Below are 21,499 nucleotides of genomic sequence, written 5' to 3'. Positions count from 1 at the left end.
GTCATCATTAACATAGTTTATTCCCCATGGAGAGTTCTTTACAATGAGCCATTTCTCAATTTCTTCTGTTCAGCACTTTTGGAGATATAGTGGTGCAAAGTTTTGCCGTTTTTCCAAGATGGCGGCCGAACCACGTCACGGATGACGTCATCAATTGGGCACAGTCTATTCCAGGGTAAGACCAATATGTGTGCAAAGTTTGGCGATTCTACGTCCAACGGTGTAGACGCAGTGCTGCAAACAGACAGACAAACAGACAAACAGACAAACAGACAGACAAACGAACAGATCAACATACTTGCCGGAAATTTTTTCCGGCAAGTAACAAACGAACAGATCAACATACTTGCCGGAATCTTTTCCGGCAAGTAACAAACGAACAGATCAACATACTTGCCGGAAAAAAATTTCCGGCAAGTAACAAACAGACAGGGGTGAAAACCTTTGGTGGCGGAGGTAACAATTTCCAATCATCCGTGCACAGAAGTCAAAAGGAACTCGTTTATTGACATTTGATTCATATATTTAGTCAATCACATTGTCTTCCTTTGCAATCAGTTGTGAAAATTAACCACAGGCAACAATCAATACCTTAACATATTGTGTGTTGGCAATGTTGCTAAGCACAGGAACAATCAACAAGGTGAAGATAGCTTCAATATAAATATTAGTTTGACGTCAACTAAATGTATTCTTTGTAAACCCCTTACATCAGTGCAAAGGTGCTGGTACTAAACACAACACTCCAGTGCATATTTTAACTAGAACGGCACTCAGTAGAGAGCACACCTTCGCCTGGTTGGCCATATCATTCAATGGTGAAGAATCACTTAAAAAATTAAATAATTCTCATATCCGAATCCATATTCAGATCTTCACCAAAATCGGATCGATTCTTCCTTGTCACACACCCAACCTGTCCACCAAGTTTCGTCCAAATTAATCTATAACTTTTTGGGATACCTGCTATGTATCGTTTTTGGCCCTATCTCCCAATGGTGAAGAATCACTTAAAAATTAAATAATTATCATATCCGAATCCATATTCATATCTTCACCAAAATCGAATGTATTTGTCCTTGTTCAGACACCCAACCTGTCCACCAAGTTTTGTCCAAATCCGTCCACAACCTTTTGAGATATCCTGCTATGTATCGTTTTTGGCCCGAGCTCCCAATGGTGAAGAATCACTTAAAAAATTATAGTAGCCGAATCGGAATCTGGATCTTCACCAAAAGACTAATCATTTCGTCCTTGTCACATACGCTACATCTCTGCCAAATTTTGTCCGAATCCATCCACAACTCTTTGAAATATTTTGTTCACAAACGGGCAGACAGACAGACAAACAGACAGGAGTGAAAACATAACTTTCATCCACCTTTGGTGGCAGACGTAGTGAATTGTCCCAAGTGGGACAGACGCTCTTTCCCAAAGGAGGGCTGTCGTAGTTGGGGTGCATTAGATGATAAAGTTGATTTTAAGATCGATTCGATGGAAAATGATGGGCCCGTGGGGGCGGTAAGGCCTGATAGCACGATTGCATTCACGCAGTCAAAACTATGTAGGATGAGCGGGTCCTGAATTGATGAAACACGTTCCATTAATTGTTATCCAGTGAAAGAATCCTTAAACCCTTGTAGACCATAAAAGGGTGTAAGGGTCTGAATGGTCTAAGAGGTCGAAAGAGTGTAAGGGTTTAAAGTGTTGAAAGGTCTTAAAAGGATTAAAAGGGTCCTAAAATGACAAAAAGGCATAAAGCGTCTATATGGGTTGGAAGGGTCATGAGGGGTCTAAAGCCACCATCGAATCTAAAGGGTACATTCCAAAAGTACTTAGGGTCTGAAGGATGTAAATGTCTAAAGGGTCTTCAAATGTCGATGGGTATGTCTAAAGGGAATGTCCCAATAGTAGATACAGTTTAAAGGGTGTACGGATCTAAAATGTTTAAAGGGTATTTAAAGGTATAATAGGCAAAATGGTCTCCAGGTGTGAGGGGTCTATCGGGGTTGAAAAGTCTATGGGATATAAAAGGTCAAAAGGGTACGTACCAAAAGTAGTTAGGGTGTAATGGGTCTAAAGTGTCCAAAGGAGTGTAATAGTCTGAAGGTCCAAAGGGTGCATTCCAATAGGAATTGGGGTCTACAATATTGATAAGGTCTTAAAAGGATTAAAAGGGAATGAAAAGGACTTAAAGGGCTGTCTCCTCTCTCCCACCCCAACTCTCTGTTCTCCTTTCTTTCCTGTTCTTCAAAGCAAGAGGCTATTAATGACATTAAGAGGCTAAATTAAATTACAATTAAGATCAAAATAAATTAAGAGGTTAAATTAAGAGGTTTAAGTTAAACAACAACGAAACATGACATAATCTCGCGACATGTAATGGATATACAATCATAGATTACATTTTGAGTTAATCAGCTAATTATCTCACCCACATGGATGGCAATTTTAAAAACGGCTCCATTAGTTTTTGCACATTGTGACATGAATCTGCTGAACGGTCTCGGAGGAGTCGGGCTGCAGATTATTGTCAAAAAGTGCCTTTAAAATGGCGGAACTGGCATCTAGCTTCCTACCAGCTACTTTTGGTATTTTTTATAAAGTAGGGGCCTCGACAAGTTCACAAACCAAAAATACCCAGAATACCTCTGGGGAACATGCTTAAATGACGTCATCAAAATGGCTGCCTAAATTGTAAAGTTTGGCATTGTGTACAGGTGCTGACGTGGTACCGAACCGTTTATAAAGTAGTTTTACTGTTAAGAGAAAAAACATCAGCCTTTTCCTGGGATGAACACTGTTTCATTCGTGGAAAACCAGAGAATAAAAAGAAAGGAATAAAACTTACAGCAGCGAATATGAAGCCAGCAGAAGTTCGTGAGAATGTGCTTACAACAATGGTTCCGATTACAAAAATGATTCCCAAATACTTCACCGTGCAGTTAGTATTATTCGCAGAGACATAGAAAAGTTACAACCAACAACTGAATACCCTAATACCCAAGAAATTGATCTTAATGCATCAGCTGCGTTTAATTTAAATAGTATTTAAATATTTAAATTAAATTATTAAATTAATTTAAATGCATTTAAATGCATTGCATGCATGCATTTAAATTAATTTATTATTTAAATATTATTTTAAATATTATTAAATATTAATATTATTAAATAGAATATTTAAATCGGATGCTAGTAGCATTTTATTACAGATCAGGACACAGGGACCCTCAATGTAAAAATAAAATACAAAAACTTAATAAAAATGGAGGCCATCTTGATGACGTCACTTGAACATGTGCCCCCAAGGGAATTCTGGGTATTTTTGGTGTGTGAAGTAGTCAGGGCCCACACTTTATAAAAATATCAAAATTAGCTGGTAGGAAGCTAGTTGCCACTTCACCCTCATTTTCATGCTCAATCTGCAGCCCTGTAGGGGAAAAAACATGTTGAGGTGAAAATCAAATGTTGCTGAACCCACTGCTGGATTGAAATCTTTTGGGTTTTTTTAAAACAAAGAAAAGCCTTTAAGCAAAGTAAGAAGAGAAGTGTGCAATCATGCACATTGCTCCGATAGAAGGCAGTCGTCATCACTGTCGTTTGTATGCAGCACCTGGTTGTGGGTTCGCCTCGGCTCTCAATGGGGTGCAGCACTGCCCTCGGTAGGTAATGGCAGGAATTTGGCCAGAATGCCGACCTGTAGCTCGCTTACTCTTCGCAAAGGACACCGCGGGATCTTTCACATCCATCAACTAATGCCAGCAGATGGGACACCCAGTTTAAAGTCCATCCGAGGGACGTCACACACACATTGATGAATCGCCCCGCCTGTGAAACACCAGGATGACCGTTTAGAGCTGGGTCGGGATTCGAACCCAGACACGACAGCCCAGTGGCGAGTGTGCATACCTCGACACTTTCCTGCCATTAATTCTCAAGATGGGGTAGGCCTGAAGTAAACCAGACCTGGAATCTATAACCACTCAAAACGGCAAACATGATGAGAACCGGAGCAATAAAAGCAGCTCATGGGATATGGACAGAAGGAAAACGTAGAATTAAAAAATGTGCAATTCACGGGTGAACATTCAATTGTTTTCCCACGTGTCCAAGCCAGTAATACGGAAAGAGCGGTTTTTGTAGCCCAAAAGATCATTTTTGCGAAACACTTTTGTGGCTTGAAAGAGTGGCTCCAAAACTGGTGGCAAGGGCGTCTCGCCAGCAAGCGAGAGCAGCGAGGTGTGGTAACTCCACTGCCGCTCTTCCATTACATGGAAATGCCTGTCGGGTACCCCACTTGCACGCTTCTCCTCGATCTCTTCAATGGTCTCGGCCTCCATCTCCTTGCGACTAGGCAGCCGCACACGGTTAGCAAACACCGCAAGTGCGAACCGCACCTGCACATCAAAATGTGGGAAGGGGCAGATCTTCTGGCAAATTCCGATGAAGATGAGTGATGGAAATGTCATGTGCACGAGATGCTTGTACAACGGAGACACACGTCCATTATGCACACGAAGCTCCACGTCGGTTGACAAGAATGGAAATCTGTATTCGTAACCTGTGCAGAATATCACTGCGTCGGCAGGCACGGAACTCTCGTCTTCAAAGATAACGGTTTTCTCTGTCATGCGCTTCAAAACCCGTGCCTCGTGTACATTGCTGGGTAGTGGAGAGGCAATAGGCAAACCATGGTGGCTCAATGTGACTAAACGTGCAGTCTCGGCAAGCTCCAATGAGATGTCTTGGCCCGAATTACTAGCACCGAGGAGCACAACGCTCTGCCCCGCGAAGGGTTCTGGCCTGCGGTAATTGTGGCTGTGCAGGACCCGCCCTTGGAAAATGTCGACTCCTGTAATGTGAGGCACAGATGGCTGGAAGTAGTGCCTTTTGGGAAGACAAAAATAAAATAAACATGTGAAGGTTAAATTGGGAAGATGAACATTTGGAGAAAAATAAAAAGCAAGAGTTGCCACGAGATTGAAAATCATTCCAAACAGGAAACTTGCTGTTTTTAAGGAGTCACAAAGGACACAAACAACAGGCACGAAGAACTAATGTAATGTAATGTAATAAGGTGGTGGAAAAGATGCTGCATCAATGGTGGTAAAGAATTTTTTTCTCTCCACCTTTAAAATCAGTATTTTATTTCAATTGAATGATATACTTGAACACTGTCAAACACGCCTTCTTGGCAAAACCCTCCAGTTTTGAGGGTTCAAAACCCTCCAGTTTAGCAGTACTTGGACAAAATACAATACTATGGCATTTTATGTCATCACGACCAATCAAATTTGGGGCTCGCATAACCTTCTGATGTCCTTTTTCACAAAACTGCACCGAGCAAGGTATTTTATGAACTCTCTAGTTACCTCCACCACAGAAGGTGGATGGAGGTTATGTTTTTACTCCTGTCTGCTTGTTTGTCTGTCTGTTTGTGAACAGATTATCTCAAAAAGTTGTGGAAGGATTCGGATGAAAGCTGGTGGAGAGGTTGGGTATGTGACGCCGACAAAATTATTAAATTTTGGTTAAGATTCAAATCTGATCCGGATCAGAGAATTTTAAACTGATTCTACACCATTGAGAGAAAGGGCCAAAAACGATATATAGCACGATATTTCAAAACATTGTGGACGGATTGGGACAAAACTTGGTGGATGAGTTGGGTAAGTGACAAGAACAAGCCAATTAGATTTTGGTACGTGTCGGATCCAGATCTGACCCATCATTGGGATACAAAATGAAACTGTTCAGACTGGTGGAGGTATGCTCTCTGCTGAGTGCCGTTTTAGTCCATTATGAAATTATTTTTAAACATAGGGGTTTTTGCACATCAATGGGCGTCATAGATGTTCGAATGTGCTCGATACAAGTTGGATATTATTTCAAAGAAATTCCTTCTACAGAGTGGCCACAAAGTCCCGATGCATAATCGTGTGACCTCTATTACTAATAACTTGCGAAATTGAAGATTTTTCAAGTGTATTGGTCGGTTGCGTTTGTTATTCTGTTTGTCTGTCTGTCTGTTTGTTTGTCACTCGCCCACAGGTCACAATTCTAAACCGATCGTCATGAAACTTCATCAAGTTGTATAGGTCGTCACAATTGAGAAGCCTATTGATTTTGAGGTCAAAGGTCAAATATCTAAAATCACCATTTTTCATCCGATTGACTTGAAAATTGAACAGCATTTATATATGGAGTCACTAAATAGGAAAACCAGCTATTCTTGAGGACAAAATGTGAAAGGTCAACTCAAGGTCAAAATTCCAAAATCATCAAGTTTCATCTGAAAAATCATCAATTTTAATCCGATTGACTTGAATATTTAACAGCATTTGCATATTGAGTCACTGAATAGGGAAACTAACTATTTTTGAGGTCAAAAGGTGAAAGATAAACTCAAGGTGAAACTTCTAAAATCATCAATTTTCATCTGAAAAATCGTCACTTTTCATCCTATTAACCCAAGCTTTGATCAAGATCGTCAATTTTAATCTTGATGAAATGGACAATTTGATTGATCAATGGCAACCTTTTTGGGGGGAGGTGGGGTGGATTTTGCAAGTATCGTGCTCTGCATGACGTCTTCTTTTTGTTCTATTTGTTTTCCAGGTACGGCTTCAGCATGACAGACACCAGTGAGTACACGATAGAAGAGAGACTTATTACTTGTGTTTGGGTTCATGACCGCGTGCGAGAAGGAGCAAGTTTTGAAGACATAAGGACAAGATTTTCGCAGAGGTTCAATAAGCCAGCTCCTACGCGCAACACGATGCGTGCAAGGGAGAAGAAGGCTTTTTCAACACGGAGTGTCCTTGATTTGACTTGATTTAGAGCAAGGCTATTCTTCAGCGATTTCCTACCATTAAATCAAGACGAAGCGTATTTTTTTCAGATGAGTGTGCTATTTACCTCAACAATCGATCCAGGAATGTTTATTTTTGGTGCAAAGAAAATCCTCATTTTTATGAGGAAATTGAACAGCATCCTCTTCATGTCATGATGCGGGCAGCAATTTCAGAAGATCACTTCATAGGGCCGTATTTTTTTGATACAAGTGTCAATCACATTGCTTATTTGAACATTCTTCAGACGTGGTTTGTTCCACAACTGTGTGAGAGAGAGGTCTCGAGGCAACAGCTATCCTGCAACAAGATGGTGCACCAGCACATTATGCTCTCACAGTTAGAGAATATATCAATGACAAATTCAGTGGACGATGGAATGGACGTGGATTTGAGATAGCAAGGCCTCTTCAAAGTCCGGACTTAACAACATGTGACAACTCGCTTTGGGGCATTGGAAAGAGGAAACTTCTCATCTCCACCTAACAACAGTTGAAGACCTCAAAACAGTTGTCAGGGGCTGCTTTTATGACCTCCAATCCTCAACATGGAAGACGATTTCCAGAAGAACATGGAGAAAAAATCAAATTTGTGCAGAGAATGGAGGGGAGCATACAAATAAATTCTAACTAAATTATAATTGCGTGCATAGGGACTTTGTGGTCACTCTGTAAATGTAGTTTTCTTTGGAATTTGTGACCAGTGTTTGTTTACCCATGTCATCACCTCAATGACAATGCCACAATGCCACAGTAAGTGGCAAAAGTATCCGTGTTGTTCAAACTCGACTTGCATTGTGTGCATTGGAAAAGTGCCCAAAAGGAAAGCCAATGATTAATGTAGGCCAGCTATCAAACTTTTTCACCAGATGAATGCTACCTTGCTACAGCTGCCTTCTTATTGGTTGTATTGCCTTCTTATTGCTTCTTACTGGACATGGAAAATCTCTTCTTCGTCCGACTCACATTCAGCTTACATATCTGCCAGAAATCATTGCAAGCATGTTATTTGTGAGGCAAGGCATTCCTTTATCTATATATATATATAAAGCGAGTTGTCTGTGTGTCCAGTTTTTGTGTCCGCGTTTTATTCAGAGATGGCTGATCTTCATCAAACTTTCAGAGGTTCATCAGTGAGTGCCTGGGAGTGTTTTAGGCAGAATTTTTTTTTTTTGAAAAAAAAAAAGTTCGTTTTCTTGGAGTTAAAAATATTTTAAAATTTTTTTTAATTAAAAAAAATAATCACTCGATAGTGCCGAAGCCTTTTAAAATTAAAGACAGTTATATACAAGTACACATTCGCATAAATAAATACAAAACAATTACCAGACATTTGAATACAAATATATGAATTATGCTATACAAATATATGCTATATGCTATAATATGCTATGCTATATGCTATAATGCTATAATGCTATAATATATATGCTATAATATGCTATAATATATATGCTATAATATAATATGCTATAAATAAATATACGCTATACAAAATAAATGAATTATTATTATTATTATAAATAAATCAAACAATTCCGGAAGTGTATGAATTTGGTAGTACGGCTTCTTCTTCTTCTTCCTGATCGGCATTACACAACTCAGAAACGTGAGCCACATTCACTCAGAAACGTGAGCCACTCCCCTTCCTCTCCTGCCTCCCCCCTCTCCTCCCCTTCCCCCTCTCCTCCTTCTCCCCTTCCCCCTCCCCCCATTCCCCCCTCTCCACCCTCCCTCCTCCCCCACCCATCCCCCCCTCTTCTCCCCTCCCCTCCCCCTCCCCTGCCCGGCAACACCGGGTACTTCTGCTAGTCCAAAATAAATGTGACAACCTCTCATCTTCTTCCACTAATATATCTTTCTGGTCCTTGGCTAAAAGTGTCACCAACAAATTCTGTCGCTCTACCTTTCCTTTGCTGTTCCTTTCCGATGATACTATAGCTGTCTCTCCAACTGATAAAGCAACTCTTTTTGATTTTCTTTTTTCCTCTAATTACACAATGGATGACTCTAACATTCCATCGCCCTCTGATGCACCCCTTACCAATCCTGTGCCCCTCCCTATAATCTCTTTTCATGCAGTCAAAAAAGTACTCCTCTCTCTGGACATAAGCAAGGCGTACAGACAAGATGGCATTCCTCCTCATGTCTTGAAGGAGTGTGCTTCAGAACTTGCTCCCATGCTTGCTTATTTGCTTTTCTGAGAGACATTGGGGAATCCTTTGTTGTAGGCCTTGATATCTCAAAAGCCTTTGACAGAGTTTGGCATCGGGGTCTGATATCCAAACTTCCCTTTTTCGGCTTTCCTTCTTCACTCTGCTCTCTCATATCAAGCTTTCTCTCCGACCACTCTCTCTCCGTAATTGTTGATGGTTCAACATCTCCTTCCTTCCCCATCAACAGCGGTGTCCCTCAGGGTTCTGTCCTGTCTCCAACAAGCTTCCTTATTTTCATCAATGATCTTTCTTCGACAAATAACCAAATGCACTCGTATGCTGATGACTCCACATTACATTCCTCCATGCTTTCCCCATCTGCTCCATCTTCCTTCACTCGATCTACATCTCGTTTCATCAAAGCCACATCTTTAAATTCGGATTTGGACAAGATTTCCCAGTGGGGCAAATGTAATCAGGTCAAGTTTAATGTTTCTAAAACTCAATTTCTTCCCATCTCTCTCTCTAAAACTCTACTCAACTCTCCAATCTCCTTTGAAAGCTCCACAATTACACCATTTGATACAATAAACCTACTAGGTATTAACCCAACATCAAATTTATCCTGGAATCCACACATTACACAAATAGCCAAGTCTGCCTCGAAGAAACTAGGAGTCCTGTTCAGATGTTGAAGATTATTCTCCTCTCAACAGTTGCTTCAACTATATAAAGGATTGATTCGTCCTTGTATGAAATACTGCTCTCATGTCTGGGGCGATTCTAGCTCCACATCCTTAATGGACAGAATTGAATCCAAAGTAATCCGACTTATCAACTCTCCCAATTTGACCTCAAAACCCGACCCGCTCGAATTACGCCGCAAAGTGGGCTCTCTTTCTCTTTTCTACAGATATTACTTCGGTTCCTGCTCCCAAGAAAGAACTTTCTGCTTGTATACCTCCACCATTAGCGAAACACTCGACAAGCCACAACATCGCAAGAATATCGTGTGGCCATTGGCAACTCAAGGGTGGGCCGTTATGATGTTTGTTTCTTCCCCTCCACTGCCAAACTCTAGAACTTGTTACTTTCCCATGTTTTTCCAAACACTTACGACCTTCCCCTTTTCAAAAAGCAGATTTTTTACTTCCTCAAAAACTCTTGGACTATTCTCTCTTCCTTCACTTTTCTAACAATGCAGCTCTTTTATTTAAGGCCTAGCCTCGAGGAGGACTATATAGTCCGTGACTGGAGCCATCAACATAAAAAAAAATAAAAAAAAATACAGCAACTGCGATCAAAAGCATGGATGCCATTTAGTCACTCATTGGCCGACCGTGCACCAGGCTTCAGCCAAATGATATTAAACAATATCAGTTGCATTAGCAATTGCATGTTGATAAATAGCAGAAATGTCCACAGTGGCAAACACCATTTTTTTTGGTTAAATGAGAAGATTATCCCATCACAGCGCAAACTTACCCATTGCAAACGATGACAGCATCAAATTTCTCTGTCGTCCGATCTTGTTTCCTCAGGTCCAAAGTCGTGACCTCCCATGTCACACCACTACCTGTTTTTTCCTTCATAGCAGGCTTCACCAATTCGACAAATGTCTCAAACTGCAACAAATAGCAACTGACAAAATGATCGGCACAAAACAATCAGAACTCTGTTTGTTATGAAAACATATTGTTGCGGTTTTGTAATAAAGGTTAATTTCCCCTCTTAGTTAGTTACACTACAACATGTAGCCTCGCTTAAGTTCAGTTATTTCTTCGTAAATGTAAGCGTAGTCCTTTCCTGTGTTAGTTTTGCGTTGAGTAGGCCAGTGAAAATTAGGTGTCCTTATGGCGCTTTGGTTTGATATTGGCGCTGAAATACCACGCAGCAGGCCTGAACAAGTCGACTGAGGCCGAAGGAAGGCGGAGGAGGAGCCATCGGTAAGCGTGAGCCGCCAATCAGGGCTCGAGGGGAGTGACCTACCACTGCGGCAAGAGGCGGGGTTTGGAACATTCGAGTCGGACTGGGGCGGGGCCATATACCCCTGCTTCGAGCCCCCCCGCCACACCCCCCCCCCCCCCCCCCGCTTCAGATGAGTTCCGATTTGTCAGATGAGTGGAGGAGACGCCGATGAGTACAGACGAGTTGGGAACGCGCGCCAGTATTGAGTCATATCGTATGAACTGAATTACCTCGTTGTATACGAACTTTGCCCTGCTTCCCGCGCTCTGCGCAGTATTAATCGCGCGCTGTAAAAGACGACCCGCGCCAGGCCACAGACGCGCGATTTCTCTCCTGCCTGCCTTTGCCTGAATACGCGCCGTGAGGATTTTCTCCTGCCTGCCTTCGCCGGGATACGTGCCGTGACCGCCAGAGGGCCACGCCGGGTGAGCTGTTCCTGGAGCGACCGAAGCAGATGCGCGTGGCACGCGAACATCCTTCCTCCATCTCCCCGTGTGTGTAAGTGGGCCCATTGTCTGGGTATAAGTATAAGACTGACTAAGTTCTGCCCTGGGTCCCTTTCCTTCTACCAATTCCTGTACATAGTGTAAATAAATCTGTTCTTTCTTCCGATTCAACCGTCCTGTCTTTTCCATCATTGGCCGAGCACGGTACGAATAAGAATCGCTCTAATCAGGTTATAATAGAAAGATAACAGCACGAGTCATGTGGTATGGATTCCGCTCGGGCATACTCAATTACGCGTGGTTCGTGCGAGACTCGATCCCCGCTTCCGCTGCGGCGTGGGTACAAAAGGTACGTGTGAATTTGTCCCGAAACCCTTTTCCACGTTTGCCCGGGAGTGGCGACTCGGTCTCACGGTTTCGAAGTCCCAGAGGGAAAAAGGGGCTTAATCTCCCCTTTGTAACGGGAACGGGCTTCGAAGATCCACAACAATATTGAATGAAAGGTTGGCGTTCCCCTGGTTAGAAATGTCACATGTGAGCACTTCTGCCACAGGAAAGGGCAGCTTGCCAATTAAGGGAGCTTTGCAGTTGTCAGTCTCATCTTCACTCACCAAATCCTGATGAAACTGGCAAGCAGGAATAAGCAATGCTGTGAACCATGGGAATATTGTTTTGCAATATTGAAACTGATACTGGCTAGACAAATTAAGCGTTGTTGTGGAAGATACAATGGGATCTCAACATCTGCAAATTAAGTTCTGAAAACGTCCACTCTGAAAATGGCATATTACCCGATGCAATATACCAAATATGAAAGCACACCTTGCCGTTTTGGAAAACTCTAAATATGGAATTGTGATGCAAATTTCTCCATTAAATAATTTTGGATCTGGAGCTGAAGCTTTCCAATATCAATATGTAAGGCTACTGGATTCATTTTGGATTCAGGCAGATTAGATTCCACAGTAGAATCAAAGTGTAAGCAAAGGATGACAATGGGAAAGTCACCTCCCATGGGCAAGTTCATCTTCGTGCCCCCGTGAAACCCAGAAAAGCCGATTGCTGCTGTGTGCGTGTTTCATTGGTTGTTATCTCCATTTGTGGGTTTCAGGAGGTGGAATGGAGTCCTCCCATGATCAAAAGTATCTACCTCCTCTTCGGTAAGGGATCACGGTTCATGGACCAAGAAGCTGTTCAACTTTTTCAGAGTTTGGTTCCAAGGGCTCTTTTCAGGATCGTCACCGAATCACGGATTGTCTCCAGTTGTAGTTCATTTGTGGTGATATTCCTGGGGATGGTTTTTAAAATCTCAGTGAGGTTCTTCTTCATCATTCCTGTTGCTCCATTTATCACTGGTACAATTTCGATGCAATTCAGCCTCCAAGATGTCTTGACCTCATTTTTGAGGTCCTGGTATTTGGTCAGTTTCTTGATTTCTGTGTTGTTTAGGCCAAAGTTGCTGGGTACTGATATCTCAATTATCAATGCTGTCTTTTCCTTTATGTTCCTGAGTACAATGTATGGATGCAATGCTTTGTTTTCTATGTTCACGCACAATGAAATCATCAGGTCGTACTTGAGCATGACATCCTCATGGTCAATGATTGCCCTTGGTTTGTATTTCCATGACTTTTCTGTTACTGGGATGTTTAAATTTCTGCAGATATGTCAATGAATCACTTTGCATACTTTGTTGTGCTGTTGTTTGTAAAGTTGTCCTGATAGTTTTTTGCATCCCGAGAGCAGGTGACTAGTACTTTCTGTTTCTGTCTTGCAGAATATACACTTGTCCGTCTGGCTCAGTCCCGCCATCTTTTCAAATCCATTGGTGTATTCTCCTTGATCTTGGGCATTTATTATGATTCGTTCTCCATCCCAGTTGAGGTGACCTCTTCTTAGCCATTCTAATGAGGCTTCTTTGTCTATCCCCACTCTGTCCAATTCTTTTTTTGTATTTTCCTGTTCTTTTGTAATTCTCCCAGTTGTTGGTGTATATTTCTTGATATTTCTTTTTAGAGATTTATTTGGTCTTTTTTGTTATTTTTGGGCCTGTATTTGTTGCTATTTCATTTTCCTGTGCTGCATCTTCTATTCGCACCTGTTTTTGGAAATTATTTGCAAGGTGAGTTAGGGATACCTTTTCAGGTTTGTTGTGTTCATGTTTGTTTACATATTGCATCCGATAGTCTGTTGAGCATTTCATGTACTCAGCTAGTCCTACACTCGTCGCTCTGTGCACCTGGTTGAGTTCCATCAGGCCGCTCCCTTCCTCTCGTCTCGGCAGGTACATTCTCGGGATGCACTGGTTTTTGTAAAACATTTTGTGGATGGTAAGGAGTTTTCTTGTTTTGATGTCCAACTTGTTGATTTATGATTGGGGCCAGTTTATTATTTCGCAGCTATGTTGGAACACTGGTACTGTGAGCTGGTTTATGGCTTTGATTTTGTTTCTTGGGGAGAGGTAGGTTTTCAGGATCAGCATCGTTCAACGTAGATCTTCTTTGCTGATTGTTTTGCATATTTGTTTGTGACATTTGGTGGCCCGATTCTACTCCATGGTATTTGTATGATGCTTCGTTTTCGAACTGCTGTATTGTTGTTTCTTCCTTGCTTGAGGTTCAGCATTTAAAAGGATAGAGATGGACAAACAACCATAAGTTGGTAATAATAGCGTAGGGCTGGATGGTCCTAATAGCCTCCTCCTACGTTGAAGTTCATTGTAGGGGAACTCGTATTTATTTATTCTTTGGTGAAAGTTGGGTGGTAATAAGCATGAGGAAGTTGGAAGGAGAGGAAAAATTCCCATTTTTAGTATGGAATTATGTAGAGGGCATATTATGCCAGATGAAATACCTTGATTTGTGGCCGTATGTTATAATGATCAGCATATGCATCCAGGTATGCCAGCACATCAGTGTGCAGTACAAAAGAGGGTAGTTGAGGGTTAAAAGGGAATCCAGGGAAGGCCATGACTTCCTTTGGCAAGTTGGTCCTGAAAAACATTTTAAAAATAACAAAAACATTCATTTCCCAATAGCATATCAATGGGCTCTGTTAACTTGAGAAGATATGCGTGATAAGGAAGTAAGGGATATGACGGTGAAGGACCAAAACTTTATATCGCACTCTATAAAATGAAGGCCGTTTGCATTTTCTTTTGATATTAGATTATTGCTAATATTAGATACCTATGCTCTAATATTAGATATTAGATATTAGAGCTCTGGTGTTGGGCTGGCGGCTCGGGTGCCGGCTTAGGATCCTAGGATCCTGGGTTTGAATCCCGGTCGCTCGCTGAATTAACGCCAGGGGGGTTGACCCAGCCTGTCATCCTTCCGAGGTCGGCTAATTGAGTACCAGTTCACTGGTAATTCCCTGTTTGTCGTTAAAGGCGGCAAAAAGGGTTGGCGTCAGGAAGGGCATTCGGCCGTAAAACATTGCTTCAAAAAGGGGACCAAAAAACAACAACTACCACGGTCCCCGAAAAGGCCAACCCCCGCTCTGCGGGGAAAAATGGCCTCTAAACGGTGGTTTATTAGATTATTGCTAAGCTTTCCATTAACCCTACTGCTGCAGGCTTGAACCAAGCCTGGATTTGGAGATTTTCACAAGGAAGGAGTTGCTGGTAAAAATTCCGCTCGGGATATCTCAAAACGTTGTGGACGGATAATGCCAAATCTTGGTGGATGAGTTTGTTCGGTGACAAGAACAAGTCAATTAGATTTTGGTTTAGGTCCGAATCCAGATCCGACCTATCAGTGGGATACAAAACATAAACTGTTCAGCCTGGCGGAGGCTTTGAGGAGTAATACTACATATCATTTTGTTTGCTCGTTCCATGTCCTGCTAAAGCAGTGCTTCCCAAAGTTTTTTGTCCATGACCCAAAATTTGAAATCGCATTCACCTCACCACTCAAAGTGTTTTCACAAGGAAGGTTCCTTCCTTTCACAAGGAAGGAGCTTACCTTGCTGGTAAAAATTGGGAGACAATTTGCGATTTTTCACCTGTACATCGAGAATAGTGCAAATGGTTTAACCACCGATTCCTGATGGAGGGAGTGGGGGTTGATACTTGCTTTCACTCCCGGAGGGAACGGATGTTACTACTACTAAAAGAAGGCATGCCCTTCCATCCGTCCATCACATGAAGAAGAATCAGGACCTCAAGCTTTAATATAGCGGTTCCTGCTGGTATAGAATAATAAGAATGGTGTCGTTGGCGAGGTAATAATCCATTTCCTTGGTTGGAAAGCTCTGTTACAATCGATTTTCTTGGAACAACAATTAATGTCCGATTAATCATAAGAATGCTTGTTTTAAAAGCCTGTTTCCAGTGTTGAAGAGGAAGAAGCAGAATGAGAGCTTAATGCAGTGGCTCCAGTGGTATCATTTATTATTCTGACAGGAGGAACCCTTAAGAACAGGGGTTCCCAAACCCAGGGTTGCGACCCAAACTTGAAACCCCCTCCTCCCTAAAACTCCCGGATGTTGAGGGGCGTTTCACGTCGAAAGCATTTTCTCCGATAATTTTTATCGTAGGTACCAGTACCAACTACCAGGTAGGTACCAGTACAGTTTGAGTGGTGAGGTGAATGTGATTTCAAATTTTGTGTCATGGACAAAAAACTTTGGTTAGCACTGCTTTAGCAGGACATGGAACAAGCAAACAAAATTATATGTAGTACTAGCAGAAGTACCCGGCATTGCCGGGCGGGGGAGGGGAGGGGAGGGGAACGGGGGGGAGAGCGAGCTCCTTGGTAAAGCGAGCGATTTTTTTTTTCATAGCGTCATAGCGTCATATCGTTCATAGCGTCATAGCGTCATATCGTTCATAGCGTCATAGCGTTTCATAGCGTCATAGCGATTTTTTTTTTCATAGCGTCATAGCGTTCATAGCGTCATAGCGATATTTTTTTTTCATAGCGTCATATCGTTTCATAGCGTCATATCGTTCATAGCGTTTCATAGCGTCATGGCGATTTTTTTTTTCATAGCGTCATAGCGTCATAGCGTGCATAGCGTCATATCGTTCATTGCGTTCATAGCGTCATAGCGTCAGCACGTGATCGCTCTGAGCGAATCAGCGCCCACCTGCTCTGATTCCGTTGATTCCGTGCGCTGAGGTAAATATGAATAAAAAATATGGATCGTCAAATATTTTGAGTTCGGCCATGTTCGTCCCAGGCTCAATGGCCATGTCTATGCCAAATATCAAGCACGTAAGCCTCTCCGTTTAGGAGTCTATCGGTAACATTACACACACACACACACACACACACACACACACACACACACACACACACACACACACACACACACACACACACACACACACACACACACACACACACACACAAACTGTGTTTTATATATATAGATTACTCCTCAAAGCCTCCGCCAGGCTGAACAGTTTACGTTTTGTATCGTTTTTGGCCATATCTCTCAAAGGTGAAGAATCACTTCAAAAATTCTACTAGCCGGATCCGGATCCAGATCTTCACCAAAATCTAATCATTTCATTCTTGTCACACACACACTCAACCTCTCCACCAAGTTTCCTCCAAATCCATTCATAACTTTTTGAAATATGCAAAATATCGGTTTTAGACTTTCGTCCTATCTCTAAATGCAGTTTTCTGAGTTTGGGACATGTAATGTAGGGACAATGACAGGGAGATCAGGAGAAGTGGTGGAAGTATTGGTCAGAAGAAGAGTGGACATATGTTGTGTGCAAGAGACGAGATGGAAGGGAAGTGGTGTGAGAATGGTGAAGGGTAGGCAGGGACAGAAATACAAGTTTGTGTGGCAAGGGTGCCTGGAGGGCGTGAATGGTGTTGGTGTCCTGTTTTCTGAGGAGTTTGTAGACAGTGTGGTGAGTGTGACAAGAGTGAGTGATAGGTTGATGATGGTGAAAATGATGATTGGAAAGCTCTTGGTGAACGTCATCTCGGGATATGCTCCGCAGGTTGGTCGGAGCGATGAAGAGAAGGACAAGTTCTGGTGTGCGATAGAGAAGCTGATGGAAAACGTGAAAGATGAGGAAGTTGTTGTGGTAGGAGGAGACCTAAATGGACATGTGGGAAGGAGTATGGATGGTTTTGACGGAGTTCATGGGGGTTACGGATATGGTGTGAGAAATGGAGAAGGTGAAAGGATTTTGGAGTTTGCTGATGGAGCTTATTTGTTGATTTGTAATACTCAGTTCCAGAAAGAGGATAATAAGCTTGTTACATACACGTCAGGTGGGTCGACGACAACCGTTGACTACCTGATGGTGCGTAGGCGAGATAGGGGGCACCTCCGAGACACAAAGGTGATCCCGGGGGAGGAGGCTGTTTCACAGCACCACTTGGTTGTCTGCGACGTCAGGGTGAAAGGTGCGAGGAGAGCTCGGCGGGTGAAGTACCAACCGAGAATGAAGGTGTGGAGGTTGAAAGAGGTGACAGTAAGGGAGGCATTAAAAGAGAGGCTGAGTAGGGTCGAGGATGATGTGGTTGAGCTTGAAAGTGGTTGGATGTCAATGAAAGCTAGTCTGTTGGGAGCCGTTGGTGAGGTATGTGGATGGACAAAAGGACCACCGAGGCACTCGGAAACATGGTGGTGGGATGATGAAGTTGGAAAGAGGATTGACGAGAAGAGGAAGAAGTTCAAGGAGTGGCAGAAGGCGAAGGGTACGGGAGCAGAAACAGCAGAGCATGAAAGTTATAAGGCAGCCAGGAAGGCTGCAAAGAAAGAGGTAGCAAAGGCGCAGGAGGCATGGAGGAAAATGTTCGGAGAACGCTTGGATTCGGAAGAGGGTCAGAAAGCAGTATTCAGGATTGCAAAGCAGATAGCGAAAGAGAGGTGTGATGTGATGGGGGTGAGCTGCTTGAAGGATGAAGTGGGACAAATCGTTGTCGACCCAGATGGAATTAAAGGAAGATGGAAAAGATATATGGAAATGCTGTTGAATACAGAGAATGAATGGGATGGCAACATAGAGAGTAACCCAGTTTTAGGACTGGCAGAGAAGATAACTGAGAAGGAAGTTGAGGAAGCGATAAAAGCAATGAAGGGTAGAAAAGCGGGAGGGCCGACGGGAGTTGTGGGAGATATGTTGAAGGCAGCAGGAAGTTGGGGTGTGAAGAGAATGACAGAGATCTGTAATCTGGTGGTGAAAGAAGGCCGCATTCCAGTGGATTGGGAACTGAGTACCCTCGTCCCTCTATACAAGGGGAAAGGTGACCCTCTGGAGTGTGGCTCGTACCGAGCGATAAAGTTATTGGAGCATGGAATGAAGGTATTGGAAAGGGTGTTGGAGAGGAGGATAAGGAAGAAAGTGAAGATCGACGAAATGCAGTTTGGATTTATGCCAGGAAGAGGAACGCAGACGCACTTTTCATTGTGAGGCAGTTGCAGGAGAAGTACATGGAGAAGAGGAAGAAGTTGTTTCTTGGGTTTGTTGATCTGGAGAAAGCATTCGATCGGGTTCCACGCAAAGTATTGACATGGGCATTGAGGAAGTTAGGAGTGGAGGAATGGTTGATCAGAGTAGTGATGGCAATGTACAAAAGAGCGCGCACAGCTGTAAGGACAAAGGACGGGAACAGTGGTGAGTTTGAGGTGAAGGTGGGAGTGCATCAGGGGTCGGTACTAAGTCCACTACTATTTGTAGCTGTGATGGAGGTGCTGGCTCAGAACGTAAAGGAGGGTTTACCGTGGGAGTTGTTGTATGCAGATGATCTGGTGTTGATTGCGGAAAGTATGGATAGACTGAAGGAAAAGATGAACACGTGGAAGGAATGTATGGAGACAAAAGGTCTGAAGGTGAATATCGGAAAGACGAAGGTGATGGCAAGTGGTAAAGCATGTGGTGAGGTGGAAAGAACTGGGAAGTGGCCCTGTGCTGTGTGTAGGAAGGGTGTCGGAGTGAACTCCATTCAGTGTACAATGTGCGCTGAGTGGGTTCATCAAAAATGTAGTGGTCTGAGAGGGTCATTAACCAGTGTGGCAGCTACATTCAAATGTAAGGTGTGCACAGAGGGAGCTGCAGATGGAGGAAATGTTGAGTTGGATCTTGGAGACGGCGTGAAGCTGGAAGGTGTGAAAACATTTTGCTACCTCGGAGACATGCTGAATGGAGAAGGTGGATCGGACTCGGCAACGGTTGCTCGAGTGAGATGTGCATGGATGAAGTTTCGGGAATTGAGTGGCGTGCTGATGATGAGGGGAGTGTCGTTGAAGCTGAAGGGAAAGGTGTATGCTGCATGTGTGAGAAGTGTTATGATTTATGGGAGCGAGACATGGGTAATGAACGTAGAGCAGCAACGAAGGTTGGAAAGGGTGGAAATGCGAATGGTTCGACGGATGTGCGGAGTATCGTTGAGAGAGAGGAAGACAAATGATGAATTGCGAAAGATGATGGGAATAGAGCCTGTGATTGATGCTGTGAAGAGGAACAGGTTGAGATGGTTTGGTCATGTGTTGAGGAAGGATGAAAGTGACCGGTTGAGAAGAGTGATGGAAATGAATGTAGAAGGAAGTAGAAGACGGGGAAGACCGAGAAAGACTTGGCTAAAGATGGTGGAAGAAGAAATGCGGGCAAGGGGGTTAACAAGGAGAGATGCAGAAAATAGGGCAAAATGGAGAAGATTGTCATGGGGACCGCAAGGCTAACCCCCGCTCTAGCAGGGAAAATGGCCTTTAAAATGCATGTTGTTGGTGTTGTCCTATCTCTAAATGATGAAGAACTTTTAAAATTATTATTTGATCCGGATTCAGATTTTCACCAAAATTGAACCAGTTCGTCCTTGTCACACACTCAACCTGTCCACCAAATTTCACCCGAATCCGTTGATACCTTTTGAGATATCATGTTCACAGACAAACAGACAGACAGGGGTGAAAATATAACGTCCATCCCACCTTCGGTGGCAGAGGTAAAGAAGGAAACGCAGTTAACCTCGAAGTTTGTAAAATTTAGTGGTAGGTTGGTGAATGGTAACACTTAATCATTGATAACTAACTGTCGAAAGTCACCGATAAACAAACTTGCGGAATGGAGGAGATGGAATTTTGAAAATGCGACATTACTCGATCTGCACGGATTTATGTGGAGGCGGTCGGGAGTGTTAAAAAGGTTCCAAATAAAGTTATAGTACGTATTTTGTGTACGGGCTCACCGCATGTTCTGGTACATGCTCGAAAACACGGGCAGGCCATGGTCTCCGATACCCGTTCGCTCCGAGTACACCCAGGTTCCGCCCACATCTTGGGCGAGCTCGTACACACAAGGCGGACGGAACGTCTCTGGACGGGCGAGGATATGCCGGGCGGTGCAGAGACCCGCGGCCCCAGCCCCGATCACCGCGACTCTCAGTCTCATGTCGGTTGTCGGCTCTTGATGGAACTTGGAAGTTTGTTGAGGGGGGCGGGGCGGGGGGCGGGGGAGGAATGAGGACTCGGGATCGACGGGTGTGACTGGGGGTGTTGCGTTAGCTAGCGGCTCGCTATCGCTTGCAAAGCGGCTTACTTGATTCAAAGCGCTCCAGCAAGCACTCCAACGGAACGGAGCGCTCGAAACCGATTAACAACATGGCGGTCTCTATGTAAACAATGCTAGAATACGAGGAATATTTTTTTAAAAAGAGACATCTGGAGTAACAAGGAGGATTCCCCTGTCAAGCTTATTCATGGACCCTACCATTGTGCATTTCGGGGAGGGGGGGGTGGGGGTTCGCATATTTTGAGAATCTCGAGAATTTGAGTGAAAAATAGAGCAACAATTAAAAAAATGAAATGCACGTTTTAATCATATTATGAATAAAGTATACATAACAGGATATGCCTCTGAACATTTCATTGGTTGTATTGTTTTGAATCCGACTTTGGCGGCTATTTCTGCTGACGTACGGAAACCTCTCTTTGTCTGAGGCAATGCGAGCGGATTGCAAAGGGCTTGATACGGAACGACTGGCTTGGAAAGCGATAGCAAGCCGCTTGCTCACGGCTTGCTTTTTTTTACGGAAGTATTGGACAATTCGTGGGATGTCCTATCATAAAAAAGAAAAGTCATAATTATATGACTTGTACATGAA

The 21,499-nt window shown here is 43.2% G+C and overlaps 1 protein-coding gene across 1 annotated transcript; it reads right to left on the bottom strand.

Moving 5' to 3' along the window:
* Nucleotides 1-487: 487 nt before the first annotated feature.
* LOC137435304 (uncharacterized) lies at nucleotides 488-20,819 on the bottom strand. Its single transcript, XM_068128973.2, has 4 exons — nucleotides 20,585-20,819; nucleotides 14,277-14,415; nucleotides 10,495-10,634; nucleotides 488-4,890 (listed from the first exon to the last, which is right to left on the bottom strand). Exons 1-4 carry the CDS (start codon nucleotides 20,785-20,787, stop codon nucleotides 4,092-4,094), a joined length of 1,281 nt encoding a protein of 426 aa, XP_067985074.2. The 5' UTR covers nucleotides 20,788-20,819; the 3' UTR covers nucleotides 488-4,091.
* Between the last annotated feature and the right edge of the window lie 680 nt (nucleotides 20,820-21,499).

The sequence above is a fragment of the Myxine glutinosa genome, chromosome 9 (genome assembly GCF_964187855.1).
Source record: "Myxine glutinosa chromosome 9, kmMyxGlut1.1, whole genome shotgun sequence".
Taxonomy (NCBI): Eukaryota; Metazoa; Chordata; class Myxini; order Myxiniformes; family Myxinidae; genus Myxine; species Myxine glutinosa.
Note: the sequence above shows the minus strand (reverse complement) of the source record. Positions and strands in the feature narration are given on the sequence as shown.